The sequence below is a fragment of the Paramormyrops kingsleyae genome, chromosome 18, assembly GCF_048594095.1.
Source record: "Paramormyrops kingsleyae isolate MSU_618 chromosome 18, PKINGS_0.4, whole genome shotgun sequence".
Lineage (NCBI taxonomy): Eukaryota > Metazoa > Chordata > Actinopteri > Osteoglossiformes > Mormyridae > Paramormyrops > Paramormyrops kingsleyae.
Genome location: NC_132814.1, coordinates 6,282,395 through 6,300,022, shown reverse-complemented (window position 1 = coordinate 6,300,022; position 17,628 = coordinate 6,282,395). Strand labels below are relative to the sequence as shown.

The 17,628-nt window shown below is 42.3% G+C and overlaps 1 protein-coding gene across 1 annotated transcript in view; it reads right to left on the bottom strand.

The window, feature by feature from the left end:
- Positions 1-7,541: 7,541 nt before the first annotated feature.
- Positions 7,542-17,628, bottom strand: part of LOC111834688 (protein mono-ADP-ribosyltransferase PARP14-like) — a 30,369-nt gene continuing 20,282 nt past the window's right edge. The window contains exons 9-13 of the mRNA XM_072702457.1: positions 12,584-12,816; positions 11,789-12,383; positions 11,459-11,598; positions 9,713-9,887; positions 7,542-9,166 (exon numbers count right to left, since the gene is read on the bottom strand). Coding sequence (XP_072558558.1) covers positions 8,880-9,166; positions 9,713-9,887; positions 11,459-11,598; positions 11,789-12,383; positions 12,584-12,816 — 1,430 coding nt within the window. The 3' untranslated portion in view covers positions 7,542-8,879. The remainder of the gene's footprint in view (positions 9,167-9,712; positions 9,888-11,458; positions 11,599-11,788; positions 12,384-12,583; positions 12,817-17,628) is intronic.

Here is a 17,628-nt window from a genome sequence, read left to right as displayed (position 1 = left end):
TATCTGGAATATTAAAAATTATATTTATGTTTGAAGATGAATGGATACACATGTGACTCAAATGTTTGAGCAAAATTGCTGTAAAATAGGTTTCAGCATAATGCTGAAAATTGTCTCTAAACGTTGAATTCCTTAAAATCATTTGCCTTGATAGCACTTTCATAAACAAAAGGCATCTGGCTTAAGCAGGGAATGACAAGTGACGAGTATTTTCTATTTCCCAGAAATCCACAGGTGTTCCTGGATGCTTTGCTCAGACCTGCTTATTTTCTATAGGATGACATACTTTTCCAAGGTATGTCTCTGTCAATACAATAACTGCTTGTCTCAAAGCATAGCCTGAGGTAAGATGTGTCTACGTCTTGCTAATGACTACACCCCCTATTTTTTCTTACCCTTCTTTAGTTTAGCTTTTATTTTCTCTTCTTTTTCTTTTCTCTCCTCCATATATCACGTCTAACACCATGATTCTGCATAAACGCATCACACATAACATACGCACACAAGCAGCACATAAACAGACCATACACATAGGCACGTCACACACGCATGTACATCACACACACACAGATGTACACAGGCACTCATACGCACATATAGGCACAGGTGGGCATACGCATGCACACACACACACACACACACACACACACACACACCTAGCAAGCTCCTCACACCCGGCGAGTTAGTTTAAACATGAGCACAATAAGGTTTGTCACATGGAATGTACGTGGTGTCGGCTCCAGAGTAAAGAGGCTAAAAGTTCTTAATCACCTGAGAGAATTACAAGCAGACATTGTCCTCCTACAAGAGACACATCTGTCCAAAACAGCAGCAGATGCACTCACCTCACCACAGTTCCCTCATGTATATTCAGCTGGATACAACTCAAAACAGAGAGGAGTGGCCATACTGATTAATAAAAATTATACACTTTACCACCATTAACACTATTACAGACCCAGAAGGTAGATTCATTATAGTTAACTTATCTATTCAAAACATGAACATATGTATCGCTAGTGTATATGGCCCAAATGTTGACGACTCCTCCTTTTTTCACACTCTTTTCACCTCACTTTCTGATCATTCTGACACCACACTTCTTATAGGAGGGGACTTCAACCTGATTTTTAACCCTGAAATTGACAGGCTTAGTAATGCAGGGAGCTGTAGAAATTGGCAATCCCCAGAAATCCTGAAACAATATATGAGGGACCTTGGTGTCACACCCTGCTCCGTTCGATCCTAATGTGTGCCACGCCCACCTCGTTACCTCGTGTTCAGCCCTGATTGTGATCGCCTGTGTCCTATTAAGTCTAGCTTGTCTTTTGTATTTAGTCCTCGTCTGAGTCAGTCTTCCCCAGACTTGTCATTGTAGTGTCCGTCGATGTCCCTACCTGTCTGTCTCTCGAGCATTAAAACCCCGTTTGTACCCGACTTCCTGGCTCTGCTTCCCGGATCACCGGAGCCCGATCGTGACACTTGGTCTGTGTGATGCTTGCCGTTCTCATCATCCCACTCTTAGAGAATATACTTTCTTCTCATCCGTACACCGATCATACTCTCGCCTAGACCACTTTCTAATCAGTAGGTCCAAAATGAGGGACACTTCAGCGGTTCAGATCCACCCTATCACTATCAGCGACCACGCCCCAGTCTCTCTCACTCTGACTAACACAAAGGTCACTCCGCCAATCAAACACTGGAGATTTAATACATCATTACTTAAAGATCAAGGTTTTATAAATTATTTCAAACAGGAGTGGACACTATACTTGGAGGATAATGACACACCAGGAATCTCAGCATGTGTTCTTTGGGAGGCAGGGAAAGCAGTCATGAGAGGTAAGAATCTCTTATTCCTCACATAAGAAAAGAGTGGAGAATTCACTAGCATTAGAACTGGGGCAAAAGATTAAAACTTTAGAAAGTGAGTACGCTGCCTCATCCCACCCTCCCATCTAGTTATCGTCCCATATCACTAATAAATACAGATCTTAAATTAGTATGTAAAGCTTTGGCAAAAAAACTGGAGAAAGCAACTCCATTCATAATACATCCAGATCAAAAAGGCTTCATCAAAGGTAGACATTCAGTAGCCCAACACACGCAGGTTAATCAACCTAATGGATTACTCTACCATCAATAACCTAGAAACTACAATTATCTCTTTAGATGCAGAAAAGGCGTTCGACAGGGTAAATTGGAAATTTCTTTTAGCAACACTAAATAAATTTGGGTTTGGATCATCTTTCATCAACTGGATTAAAATTCTATACAGCTCTCCTAATGCATCAGTCAGGACAAACGACCAAACTTCACCAAGCTTTCTTCTCCAGAGGGGTACTAGACAAGGCTGCCCACTCTCCCCCTCTCTCTTCGCTATTTTTATCGAACCTCTAGCAGCCGCGATAAGACAAAACAGAGATATTAAAGGTATTCAAATTAAAAATGAGCTTCATAAGATCAGTCTTTATGCAGATGATGTATTAATTTTCCTTCAGAACTCTCAATCCTCCCTATCTCACACAATTTCAGTCATAGAAAGATTTTAATCAATTTCCGAGTATTCCATCAACTGGTCAAAATCCACAGTTGCCAATAAACTGCAATTTTCAAAATGCACCCAGTACTACATTACAATCACGAAATATAAAATTTTTAGGTATACATATTTCCCCCAGGCTGTCAAAAATTTAACTATACTCCACTTCTTAAAACAATAGAAGACGACCTTATACGGTGGAAAACCCTGCCCATATCACTCATGGGGAGAGTGGCCACTATTAAAATGATGGTTATACCCAAAATTAACAATTTGTTCTCAATCTGGAGGGTAGTTCAACACAAATGGTTCTCACCGCCTTGTGCATTGCCAAGAAAACTATTGTTATAAATTGGAAATCAAAAAACAATTTGAGTATTAATCAATACAAGGGTCTCTTGTTGGACCATATTAGTTCTTAGCGAATGTTTGCTGCCTCCAAGAATCAATTGGGCAATTTCAACTCTCTCTGGTCCCCAATAATCGACTCCATCACTTAGTGGGTGTGCGGGGTCATGACTTCGTCGTTCCTTGTGTCCCTTGGATGGTGGGGGGCTCCGGGGGGTGTGAGCATTGGTGGCTCCATGGGGCTAGGGGCCTGTGGTTCCTAAGCTGGGGGTTGTGGGTTGGCCCCGGGTTGGCCCCGGGTTGACGGGGTGAGGGGGCTGGGGGCATCTACCCGGTGGATGCGGGGGGGGGATCTGGCAGCCTGGGTGTGGGGCGCCAGGTGGCCAGGGCCTCGCGGGTGCTGGGTGGGGTTTGGGGTTCCAGGCGGCTCGCTGCTGGGGTGGGGGCCTCGTCCGTGCCAGGGGGGCCTGTGTCCTCCTGGGCACCCCTTCCCATGTGGGACTGTCTAGGGTGTCGCTCTGGGAGCCCCTGGGCATGCTGGTCTCTGGGGGGTGGGAGGTCCAGGTCCCAGATCAGTCTGTCTGGTGAATGTGGGTGTTTGTGTGAGTGTGATCCTTTGAGGTGGGACAAAGGGTGCTGGTGCTCCTCCCTAGTGATGATGACAAGTTATTAGCAAAATGTCAAGGGCCATTTGAGATCCTGAGGAACCTTGGGCCTACTACATACCAGGCATCAACCCCGGGACGGCAACGTACAAGCAGAGTGTTGCATATAAATCTTTTGAAGGAGTGGGTCCAGCAGCCTGAAAAGGCAGAAGGGATGCTGGTCAAAAGGGTGCTAGAGGAAGAGGAAGTAGATGAGCAATACTTGCCTCACACCGGTGCACGGGAAGATTTTGACCTTAGTCATCTCTCAGACCCCCAGCAACAACAGATAAGATCAATCTGTGATTCTAAAGTGCTTCAGGAGAATCCTGGGAGGACAAGTCTTGTTGAGCATGACATTGTTGTTCGGGAAGGGGTGGCCGTGAGACGACTTAGCTATAGAATTCCAGAGCGTCTATTAGCTTCGTTGAAAAAGGAAGTTGACTTAATGTTGTCCCTAGGTATCATCGAGCCTTCAAGGAGCGAGTGGTGCAACCACGTGGTCTTGGTGCCAAAAAAGGATGGCAGCATAAGGTTCTGCATTGACTTCAGGTACTTGAATTCAGTTTCTCGGTTTGATTCCTATCCAACACCAAGGACTGATGACCTCCTGGAACGGCTGGGAAAAGCAAAGTACTTGAGACCAATGCAAGATCTATGCAAGGACTACTGGCAGGTCCCACTCACGGAGCGGTCCAGGGAATTAACAGCCTTTAGAACACCATGGGGTCTCTTCCATTTTACCGTTCTTGCCTTTGGCCTGCATGGGGCTCCTGCTACCTTCCAGAGGCTCATGGATCAGGTACTCTGTGATCTCGGTGGGTTTGCTGCAGCCTATTTGGATGACATTGTCATTTATAGTGCCAATTGGGAGGAGCACTTGGAACATTTAGGCACAGTCCTGGGCCGTCTTAACTCTGCTGGGCTAACGGTGAATCCTGCAAAGTGTGTGTTTGCAGCTGCTGAAACAGACTATCTGGGCCATATTATTGGAGGTGGGGTGATACGGCCGCAGGTTAGTAAGATCCATGCTATAGAGTCGTGTCCTCTGCCACAAACAAAAAAAACAACTCCGATCCTTTCTGGGCATGGCGGGGTTTTATCATCGCTTTATACCGCAATTCTCTGCCAGGGCAGCCAAGCTCACTGACATGACTGGTTCCCAGCATCCCAATCAGGTCCAGTTGACGGAGGACGCTGTAGAAGCCTTTCAGGGCATCCGGCAGTCACTAAGTAAGAATCCAGTTCTGTATAGTCCAAATTTTGATGACCATTTTATATTGCAAACCAAGGTTATTATCGTCAACGAAAAAGAACGAAATAACGAAAACTAGAATTGAAAAAACATTTTCGTTAACTGAAATAAATCAAAACGACAATTAAAAGAAAAAACGATAACTAACTATAACTGTATTGTGCGTTGACAAAACTAACTAAAACGTACTGAAATTATAGATGAAATGTCCTTCGTTTTTGTCTTTGTCAATTTATTTATAAGTCGATTTATTTTACTCTAGCAGTTTTACGTCAGCTGGCGGCACCGTACGGCACCTCTCTGTCCGTGCTTTTGCTCACCGCGTTACCTGGAAAAATGGCGACGACAAAAGTTGGGAGAAGGCGGCAGAGTCCTATCTGGAATTTCTTTGACTATGACAGCGAGACAGATAAGAGCAGGTGCATTGTAGAAACAGGTGACAAAATATGTGGGATACTTCTCAAGGGAAAAACCCCCACAAATCTGAAAGTCCACTTGAGAAGCTCGCATAAGACGGCTAATCGCGAGTACCTTGACCAAGTAGCCTCTCTGATTAGCTCCCCCAAAACAGAAGCAACATCCCGGCCAGGTAGCCCCGGGAAGGAGGAGACAACCATAACGGACTGCTTTCACCGATGACCAAACAGCTGCTGGTTAGTAAATACGCAGGAACACCGCAAGACTTCATTTCCTTTTTGTTTACAATATTGGACGTATGGTTAACATAGAAAAGCAAAGCACATCAGCATCAAGCCCCCGGGGAAGACCCAGGACACGCTGGAGAGACTATATGTCTCGGCTGGCCTGGGGACGCCTCGGGATTTCCCCAGAGGAGCTAGAGGAAGTGGCCGGGGAGAGGGAAGTCTGGGTTTCCATGCTGAGACAATCCTGTTGTGCAATGGTTTTTGAGTTTGTTAATGTTTTTCTCAGATTGAGCTCCCTGAGACTCCTGGCTGTCAAGAAATGTGACGTGTGCCTCGTGAATGGGTTTATATTCTTATGTTCATGTGTGTCTTTAGTCTATTGGCTATTTTGATTTGTACCAGGTACACTACCTGTATCCAACATCAGAAGCAGTATCACACACATTTTGCACTTAAGCTGCTATCTTGTATACTGTTGGTTGTTGTGGATGGTTGGTTGTTCAAAAGTAACTGAATACACTTTTTGAAATGGTTTCCTTTGTTGAGTTTTATTACACAATACTTACTGATCTTTTTTAATCCTGCACCTGACAAATAACCCAAAGTATGAAAAAATGAAAACTAATACTAAAACTAATAAAAACTAAACTAAAACTAAGCATTTAGAAAAAATTTAAACTAACTAAAACTAGCAAACCTGCTCTAAAAACTAATTAAAACTAACTAAATTAGAGGGAAAAAAGATCAAAACTAAATAAAACTAAACTATAATGAAAATCCAAAACTATTATAACCTTATTGCAAACAGATGCTTCTGATAGACGTTTGGGAGCAGTGCTTCTGCAGGGACCTCTGGGTGATCATCATCCGGTTGCCTACATCAGCCGGAAGTTGTTCCCCAGGGAGGTTCGATATTCAACGGTGGAGAAGGAGGCGTTGGCCATAAAATGTGGCCAACGCGAGAGTTCTGAGGGGGGGGGGGGTATACAGTAAGGCTAGAAACATATATTTACATCCTTAGTTGATTTGTTTTGTATGTTTTTGTTTTATTTGCAGTAACTCATAGGTCTTGATTTTTGCCTTCTGTGGTTGGGGTAGCATATTTTCATATTGTAGGGTTGTGTGCAATGATTGTCGAAATCAATCACTTTGGTTTTGGGGGGATGGTCTTCTATGCAGCATAAAGGTGTGGCTGAGGGCGGAGATCTCCCAAAAGGACAACCCCTGGAGCAGGAGCAAACCATGTGCTGCCATGGCAAGAGGGGGGAGTTGGGATTTAGTTGTGTTTTGCTTTGTTTAATTATATGTAGTGATTATTTGGTTTACCCCTTTGTATGTTAATTGGTTTGGCCAAACCGCTATATAGTATATATGTTCCCTCGTGTTTCTTTATTAGAAGGTCAGTTTGCTTTAGTTAATATTTTGCTTTGTAATGTTAAGTTTTGTTCATTTTTGTTGACCTCTTTTATGGGCCCAGTTATTAAGATCTTGAGTTTATTATTGTTTGTATTTGGGGGTTAATAAAGCCCTGTTTCTTTAATTAAGTTCCTGTGTTTGCGTTGCCTAACTGCCTGGTCCCTCACAGTGAGAGTGGCTCATCGGCAAGGCCGGCGCAGATGAGACTCCGGATACCCCCTTCGGGTTGGGTGTTGGTGCTGCGCGTCCAGGCGTGTCGTGCCTGATGCCCACTGCGTTCCCCCACGGCCCCCCCAGCCCACACCCACCTACACCACACTACATATAGGTACTGGGGGGTAATCAGCTAGTCACCCCCCAACTCTTTTAATTCCACTTTAGACACCACACCCACAACATCACACTGCATCACACAGAGGGAAGGGGGAGGGTGACTAGCCACTCACCCCCCCCCTTTATTATTTTAATTGCTCTTTAGACATACATCCATGTCACACCACTCTTTCACATAGGGCATAATCTGAGTATGTGTCCATATATAGTGTATGTAACCGGTTTATCTACGTTGTGTAATTTTTCTATTACACACTCCAACGGATCGAGTGTCGCGATAGCAAATTAACAAATTCAAAATAAAAACATTTTGTGTAATTATACGCATTAAACAGAATAACCTGGTTACATATATATAGGAGTAGAAACATTAAAACATTTATTAGAAAAGTAATCAAAAGTAGTAAGATGTAATAATTTATATTATTTTGATGAACTAATCAAAAGTTACATTGCCTATTACATTTTAACAACTAGTAATCTGTAAACATATTACATTTCAAAAGTAACCTTCCAACACTACCAAAGACTCCCAACATAGCTGTATCACGTTCAATTTTTATTACCGTACAGCATAAAGTACCAGAATAACTGGTGTACAATTTTCCAAAAACCAGTAGATGGCACTGCACTCAACAATCACCAGTAAAGGCGTCCAGTTCAGTAAACGAACCCTTGGTTCTTCAATTCAAAAAAGAAATAAAAATGAGCACTGAAATGTGATTGGTTTTGTGATAGAAAATCCATCCATCCATTATCTATACTGCTTTATCCATTTGGGTCACGGGGAAGCTGGAGCCAATCCCAGCATCCTCGGGCGAGAGGCGGGGTACACCAGTCCACCACAGGGCCAACACAGACAAACAGCCACACACACTAGCAGTCACACTTGTGATATAAAATGAAATATTCAAATAAAGTGATTAGTCAAGTCTCTTTCTTCACTGGTAGTAGTTTTCAAAAATCCCAAACTTGCAGTTTTGAAATTTATGCAAATATCCTGCAAAAAGCTCCACAATTAAATTGCATTGCAAATTTTGAGGGAAAAAAAAATGCAAATCAAGTGTTTTTGGGCGCAACAATCACAAATAAACTCTTTGAAATCCCGTAATGACGGGTAAACACTAATTCCCTTTTGTATGCTATGCTAAACCGAGATTTCTGTCGCACATATGGCCGGCTGCTGCATTGCCCGACAGTGCTCAAGACCCCTAGGGTGTCCAGCCTGATCTCCTGGCAACAAAGGTCCTTAAAGGAGCCTTCTGGATGTTCAGTACCGTGTGACATTGTGACCACTGAGAAGGAGGAGTGACAGTTTTCAGGAGGGTGATTCAAACGTTATCAGAAGCACACATACTCAGAGTCTTTAGCTGACAAACTGGATTCCAGCGTCAGGCCAGTGGGTTGTTCCTTCCATTAGAACACAAAAATATGATTGTGTACAATCTTAAGTGAACAACATAAAAATAGGCATAAGGAAATAAGGATAATCATTACATAACTACTTTATTTACAGTTTATTTAAATTTAAAGAAATGTACATAATGTAATCTCAATCTTTGAAATTAGCTGAAAAGTGAGTCCTCTGAAAGGAAACCAAGGCAGTTTGAGAATTTGATAAATGTAAAAGTAATGTAGGAACCCTAACAATCCCATCTGAAGTATGTTTATCTATAAACAAGAAAGGGCTTTCTTTAGTGGAAGGTAATCAGGTATTCAGGGTAAGCCTGCACATCATGAAATGTGACAAACATTTGTGGGCTGCTGACATGGTCCACAACGCTGTCATATAAATCAGAAACATTCCCTGAAGCTTTGGCTGGGGGGGCAACCAGACCCGCCGACCCCCGAGTGAAGTCCCCCACCAGCACTCTGGCCCAGTACATGTTCTTGTGCCCCTGGGCATCAGGCTTGGAGTAGGTGTGGCTGGCTGAGTACTTGGGATCCACTGCAAAGTAAGTCCCATTGCCTATCATTGCAGCTGCAGAAAAAACATATTGGTCATCAAAATGAATCAATGATCTGACAAGTATCAGGTACTGTGTAACTTTAAACAAAGTATACACATAGACCATGCTATTCGTAATGAGGGATGTTGTTTATAACGCACAATATTTGTTTATACCAAAAAGTATTGAATTATATTGAAATATTAAAACATCTGACAATCAGGGAAAAAAAAATCAAACCAGGATAAGAACTGCTCCAAACATGGAACACAGGTAGCTATGGAATGGTCTGAGGAGCAAGAACACAACATTAACCAAAGACCATGGTCATTCCCGTCAATGGATCTCAACCCAAAATTTATACTTATCAGAGATTCCAGAGCAGGAGGTCCCAAAAAATTTTTTAAATCCAAATAATTGTACGAAATAGTAGCACCATATCCTTGAAACACAAAAACAGACACTAGTAGAACCTGTGCCAAAACCCAAGGTACTTTATTTTAATATTTATTTTGTTCCTTACCACTTGTTGCCATAAGAAGACATTTACAAATAAGAACAAAAGGAGATCTACTTACCATTTTTGCCAGCATAACTGCGATTGAAACCCTGGCTATTGATCTGGGAGATGGTAGTTGCACATGTCCCATGGAAAAGCCGTCTCTCATTATTGCTGTGTTTGTTCTTCTTGTCTACAGCAGCCTTCCTGATCTCGTAAGATTTCCAGAGTGAATTATTCTGGATCCTTACAATCTGTAGACATAGAAAACAATTTCATGCTAATGAGGGATTGGTGCCTGTTTCTATATATCCCACCTCCCTAGGCTCAGACTACCATCTACTGTACACCTTATCTTGTTGACGAACTAAACTAGCTGAACATTGCTGTTATGTGCCTCTTCAGGAGGAAATGATAAGAGACAGACTGGTAGTGGGCATAAGGGATCGTACATTGTCAGAGAGGCTGCAATTAGACCCAGAGCTGACTCTCAGCAAGGCAATCGCCAAAATAAGACAGAGTGAAGAAATTAAAAAGCAGCAGCATGTACTGAGACAAGCTGACAAAGATATGGTGACTGCAAATATGGATGCAGTGAAGCTAGACCAAAATTTCCACAAAGATAACATGACAATAAAGCCAAAGCTTGTCCAGCATATTACAGTGAATGTCAGAAATGTCACAAAAAGGGGTACTTTGCAGCAGTCTGCAAAACAAAGAAAAGAGTGAATGAAATAAATGCCACAATTACTGCGCCTGAAGAGGTGGGGACACTGTTCTTGGGGGAAGCGACTTTAGCTAATTCAGCAACTGTGTGAGAAACAACAGTTACAGTGAATGGTGAACAGTTCTTACTCAAGCTGGATACAGGAGCTGCTGTGACTGCAAGAATGGTGCCCTCTGCCACACCACAAGGATCTTGCATGGACCAAGTAACACTCCAATTCAGGTGAATGGACAGTTTAATGCCAAACTGGGCTACAGGAACAGAGCAGTGCAACAGGCCATATATGTGATACTAGGATTAGTTTCACCATTGCTGGGTTTACTGGGCATCCTCAGTACAGTGGACACAATAGGAACATCCATTCCAAATTACAGGGAACTGTATCCTAAAGTTTTCAGTGGCTTAGGAAAATAGTATAAAATTAAGTTAAAGGACCCAGCTACTCCTTTTGCCCTGGCTGTGCCACGCCAAGTGCCCTTGCCTTTAATGAAAAAGGTACAAGAAGAACTGAAGCGGATGCAAGATTTAGGAGTTATTGGGTCCATGGAAAGAGTAACCGAGTGGTGTTCTGGTATGGTTGTAGTACCAAAACCCGATGGTAAAATTAGGATGTGTGTCGATTTAACCCGCTTGAATGAGAATATGTGCAGGGAGAGACATATTCTTCCGGCACTTGACGAAACACTGGCAAAACTATCCGGAGCAACATTTTTTTCCAAACTGAAAATCTAGTCCAGTAAAATCATCCCATTCGACATCTATAATATCCATCTCTGGCTCACAGACCTGGAAACCAAGCTGCTGTTTCAAGCCATGATCTCTCGATTTCATAGCATCTTACCTGCACTGTTTTACTGTAACTTCTGGTCCAATTTGAACAAAGTATGTGTAATAAATCATAAGCACTCAATTTAATCTTTACTGAAATCAATTATATCAATGACCATTATGTATTATTGACTGACTTTTGAAAGCCTATGTAGAATATTAATAAACATGAATGTGTAACTGAAATCATTATGTTTGGAACTGCATTATCTAGTAAGATACCCAAGAACCAACAATGACAATCAGCTGCTCAGGGTGACCTGGTAGTACCTTAATAATCTGGTTGCGTAGACCGGTCTTCCTGAATTCGACCTCTACTCGTTGGTATTCTGTAGAGCTGGTTCCCAGGGTCACTTCAAGCAGTTCAGAACCCTTCATGTCATCCCAATCACCCGGAAGACCTTCTGCAGCTGATGAAGTAAAAAAGAAATGTAAAATGTAAACTGCATTGTTTGTATCTCTTGTCTTTAGAGAAGTTCTGCACAGGCTCCTTAGTCAATGTTCAGCTGGACTTGCATTTGTCTAGACTCTAGAGCCATAAAATTACTTTGACCACTATTAAATGTACAATTTCACACAATCTATACTAAAGCAAATTACCTTTCTTTTCTTTTCTTTTGAGCTTGACAATTTGTCTTCCACTGACAGCTTCCTTAGAAGTTAAATCAGCCGTATGTTCCAAATTATTGATGTTTATTTTAACTTTAGCACAACGGTTATCAAAGGCCTGTTCAAGGGCAAGATTGGTGAAGGGGTCAAAAGGAATGAATGTTCCGGAAGCGTAATGCTGCTCCACCATGGAACCCACAAGGGCCGCTTCACGCTTGCGTCTGTCCAAACTCTCCACCTTGCGCATCATTTCCTTAATACTATCATTGGCTGTCAAAACATCTCTGGAGAGGCCCTCTAGTTGGATGATGGAGTCAGCGCCTCGCTTCTCTAGATGAATGCTCACTGTCAACTTCTTCTGCAGGTCCTGAAGCTTCCTACAGTCCTCCTGAGTGAATAAGCTGATACAACTGTCCTTGATGGTATGTTCCATTTGTTCTTTCATGATGAGGTCCTGGACATACTTCTTGGCCTTGGACACCTCCTCATGGCTCTCTCCGCAAAAATGAAATATGGCTGGAGTGAACTCTTCTCCTACTATGGTGAAACCTTCTTCGACTTCAGGTCGAACACTGGTACCTCCAAACTTGTGTCTGTTTGATAACAAATGGAAAGTTATGAACAGAGTTCATTTTACAACATTTTCAAATACTAGAAGTGTGTTTATTAAACTAATCATTCTGCATTAGAAACAGACTTTCTGTCAGTTGCTAAAGGCACAGAAGGAACATGGAAGAACATTTTGCATTTAAAAGTACATTTTAGTGAGTCTAAGTGATAAGACACTAAATATGTCTGTGATCCTCTGATACCTTTTATTTTTGGGAATATTCTCTTCTCCTCTGGCTGAACTGTGCCTTCTTTTGTCTTCAGGCTCCTGTGAAAGTCGGTCATCATCCCTGCTTGGAAAACTATGATCTTCATACTCTTCAGAGACTGTCCCTTCTTCATCTTCTCAAAGTCTACCACAGCATTTATCATGGCATCTGCCACCAGAGATGGGCTTACTCCTCCAGCACCTGGGAGATGTACAAAATGGATATCACTACTTTACAGAATGAGCTGTTCACTCTTCTCTGACACCTGCTCATTGCCAAGTGTATCGCTTTCTTTGACAATATAGTGGTACCTCAGTTCTCGAACTCATTAGAACTCAAATTTCTTAAAAGTCTAACCAACCAGTTCAAAATAAAAATTACCTAGAGCTCGATCTGAATCTCAGAAGTCAAACCGTGAACGCCGACCTAAGATAACTTGTACGCGCGGGGAAATGAGTCACGCTGCACGTCTCTCAGCGGAAACAAAAGGTAAAGCTTCAGTCTCAGCCTCGCATTCGCTGTGGTAGCATCCTGCATGTTTACATTAGCTGAATACATATATTTAGACAGTAAAAATACATTTAGACAATGATAGACAGTAACAGTAATTATTATTATATATTAAAATACATTTTAAAATAAAGATTTCTTATTCATTATTTTAATATTAATAATAAACCATTAATACATTTAATTATAATACAGTGGTACCTCGGTTCTCGAACTAGAATTCGAATTTCTTGAAAGTCAAACAAACCAGTTTGACCTAGAACTCGATCTGAATATCAGAAGTCGAACCGTGAACGCTGACCTAATATAAATTGTACGCGCCAGGAAATGAGTCATACTACAATGCAATTCTTACTTGAATGCCTTCTTCACAGACTGGACGATTAACCAAATAAAGCAGCGCAACATTACAGTAACTATCAAATTAACAAATAAATAAAGCACTAACTTACGTGTACTATTAGAGCATTTATGCCATTTATTTAAACTTTATTTTACCCGGTAAATTAACTGAAAACCAGTTCTCACTGCTTTACGTGATATTCGGGAGAAATAGCAGATTACGCATCGGAACTGCCTGGGATACAAACGTCATGCGTGTAACTAAACTCTTCAGCCAATAAGGGCAAAGGTGTGTCGTCACGGAGGCGGTTCAAGTTTGTGCAGCCAGGTGAGAGGTCGCAATGCATCTAACCGTAATGCATTGCGTCAGGATCAGAATGTGTTGCTTTAAACCAGCGCTGTAAGCAAGTCGAACGCACCCAATGACCGGACTGGGGAAACAACCTGAAACGCGGACTTAATACAGAGGACTAACTACAACAACCAGAAACAGCTGATCACATGGGGATCCTACACGAGGTGAACGATGGGGCGTGGCACACGGAAGGAGCGGACGATCGGGGCAGGACAGGGGTAATGTTGGGATAAGATCTTTTTCGTTTTGAAAGCCATTAAGAAAAAAATGCTCTTCTTGTTTTATCCTGTTCATTTTGTGTTTTAATGCTTAAAAAAACATATTTATGTGTACTTTGGGGGGCCGGGAACCAATGAATTGGTTTTCCATTATTTCTTATGGGAAAAATTCGATCAGAACTCGAACTTTTTAGGATTCAATCGAGAGTCTGGAACGGGTTCGAGAACCGAGGTACCACTGTAATATTGTCCTGCAGAGCAGGGACGGAACGGGGACAAAGGCGCAGACGTCAGGGTATCGGGGACAGAGGCGGGACCACAGGGGTGGCTGGGGGTGGCACCGGCTACCCTTGAAATCTGATTGGCCACCCTCAAGAGTAGCGCATCAAACAGTAAGGCTGAGCTCCAGCCTCCTCTGTTTCAAAGCCTGTTGGAGTACTACTAAAGCATGAAGACGAAAAAGGGTTAAGTATACAGTCGTTTGCAATATTTAGTGTTTAATGATTCGCAAATGTTGATTTGAGTTTGACATGTAAGTCGTATAGCGTTAGCATAGCGCCGCTAAGTTATAGAGTTCAGCAATGCTGAGCTAAGTATGCTAATTGCTTGACTAGGAAAAATTAGCCTGCACCAGAGCATGTGAGCGGAGTGGAGCGGTGAGAATTTCCGCTCCTCGCTCACGAGGCTGTTGGCTCCGCCCGCTCCTTCGCTCTAATTCGCACTACGCCGCTCTGCTCAACACCGCTCCTCACTCCACTAAAATTTCCTCCTGCTCCAGTCAAATCGCTCCACGCTCGCTCCAATTTAAGAGGGACAAATAATCGGCATACCTAACAAATGTTACCTTAAACCGAAGCCTTGTATCATGAAGAAATATGAGCAACGGCAACATTGCCACTCAGAAGATATTTATTTTTAAGCAACATATAGGCAACAACGGACACGTTTGGCAATGGCATTCCACACAAAAATAGGCTTATAAATAAAGGAATCAATGGGCTTAATAGCCTAAAGAATATACAGGCTATAAGCATCCACGTTTTAAATTCCTCAATTTTTTTCTGTTGATGATGCTGCTTTGTTTGTCTATAAAATAAAATTTCACTGACAGCGTTACGTGAAATTAAAAAAATCATATTAGACCTACTTTGAATGACAAAACGAATTTATTTCATTACCAATATTTACCAATATAGGCTTTTATACTTTAATCTATAGACTTGATATACTACAACCATATAAAACTTGCTCACGTTTTGCTCTGGCTTCCGCCTGTTCGCGTAAAACACTCATGTTTCTGAGAAAAATTATTCCAAAGTGAATCTTTACTCACTGAAACAGTTTCACCACATGTTGTTCTTGCTCTACATTATTGTCATCTATACGTTTGATAAGAATATTACACTTGTATTATCTATCAGTTTCCTTTGTGAAATACTTTGCGAATTCCATCTCAGCCAATTTGTGTCTTGAATTCTGGGTAGATTTGGGCACGCCTCAGAATCGTAGTGTGTGAGCGGTATCGGAGAGAAATTGGAGCGAGACAGAGCGACCGCTCCAGACTTAATTAAAAAAACGCTCCGCGCTCTGACTAAATTCCGCCCGCTCCGCTCCCCGCTCACGCTCCCCGCTCACATGCTCTGGCCTGCACCCTAAGACGGTGTCACAAACGTCACAATTAGAAGCCTCAAGCTTGCACGTTTTTGAACTAAATATTTCTGAAGAATATTTTAAGGAGTGAGAGTTGTTTAGGTGAAAGTATGCTATAGTGAATAATTACATGTGATATCTAGCATGTGTGTTTCAGTTTAGTGAGTCATTTTTCTGACCTAAAGTAACCAAAACAATGTGCACGATTTCTACAGGGACAGACAGTTATAGGGAGAGAGCAGGATTAGGATGAAAAGGACTCAAAATATTGAGAACTTTTTCACCATAAAAAAAATTGTGATGTACCTGTATTCACAGGTGCACTGCATAAGTCTTACATGCTAAACAAAAAATAAGTGTATTATTTAGGTAAATAAATAATTTTGTTATTCAAACCTTGGGCTACTGTTCATTACAATCTAAGACTACAGGGCATTTAAATAAAATTGTCATTTTAGTGTGCCACCCTTCGACAGTCTGTGCCCCTGCCTGCCCCCCCCCCAAGAAAAAAATTCTAGTCCCGCCTCTGATCGGGGAATACGGGGTTTAATTACAGGTACGGCAGGCAGGCAAAACACAGATGGACAATACAATGACCGGACTGGGGAAACAAACTGAAACACGGACGAAATACAGAGGACTAATGACAACAACCAGAAACAGTTGATCACACGGGGATTCCATACGGGGTTAAGGAGGGGGCGTGGCACGCGGAAGGAGCGGACGATTGGGGCAGGACACATTGTTTAACTTTACACATTGTTTGGATACATTTATAATCTAAGGCCCAATCCCAATTCTACCCCTTACCCCTACACTTACCCCTACCCCTCCGTTTGGCGCGTTCACGTGTAGGGGTAGGGGTGTCTCAATTCTCTTTTGATTGGAGGGGTAGGGGTAGGGGTAAGGGTAAGGGGAAGGGCTAGATAGCCCTCGAAACGAAGATTTTTCGGGACCTCACTTCAAACGAAGGGCTAAGAGAAATTTATAACATGGCTGCCCACTCGAGCAAGCAGACTCATAAATGTTAAGTAATTTTTGCCATTAATAAGGATTTTTATGACATTTTTTCATTACATGTATATTACCATCAATCTTGTGTTTGTGTTTACGGTGATGTTCTGTAAAGAAACGTTTGAAAAAAAATCGCTAAAGTTTGCTTGCGGATAGCACTGATTGCACAATATTAGGAAATATATTTTTATGTCATATAACGTTACCCGGTAACTGACTGCATGTTGTAACGCGTTGTTTTGTTTTGCTTACGGCCATATGTGTACATGTAAATGAACGGTGCTTACACTATTCGTACTTATTGCAACATGACAACATTTTTGTAAATTATATTCTGTATAGGGACAGCTGAGGAAACCCGAAGGCTTATACGTTTTCGAGGTGAAAACGAACATATGTTTTTAAAGTCCAAATACGGCGCAAAAAAACTTCGGGAGTGAGTAATCTTTACATGCTACGATGCTGACGGCGACATCTTGGAATTTGTGATAAACATCGGTGCATGTCCTCTGACGTAACGTTAGGAGGTAGTGACAATGGATGATGACGTATCCAGCTCGCCGTTCTGCCAGTGTCATCTTCCTTGTATGACCCGCTCCCTGCCTTCTGGCTGCCTGGCGATTGGAGGAAGTGTTGGCACCGGCTTGTCATCTCCCCCCTGCTCCCCGTTTGTGTTTCAGACTAAACTGTATTTGACTCTCCCTGCCGGCCCCTGGAGGATGGGCTCCCCCTTTGAGTCTGGTCCCTCCCAAGGTTTCTTCCTTCTAGGGAGTTCCTTGCCACTGTCGCCTATGGCTTACTCACTGGGGGCTTTGGGTGGGGATGCTGTAAAGCGCTTTGGGACAATGTAATGTTGTGATAATGCGCTATACAAAAATAAATTTGTTGTTGTTGTTGTTGTTGTATAACAGTGTAGTAGTGGTG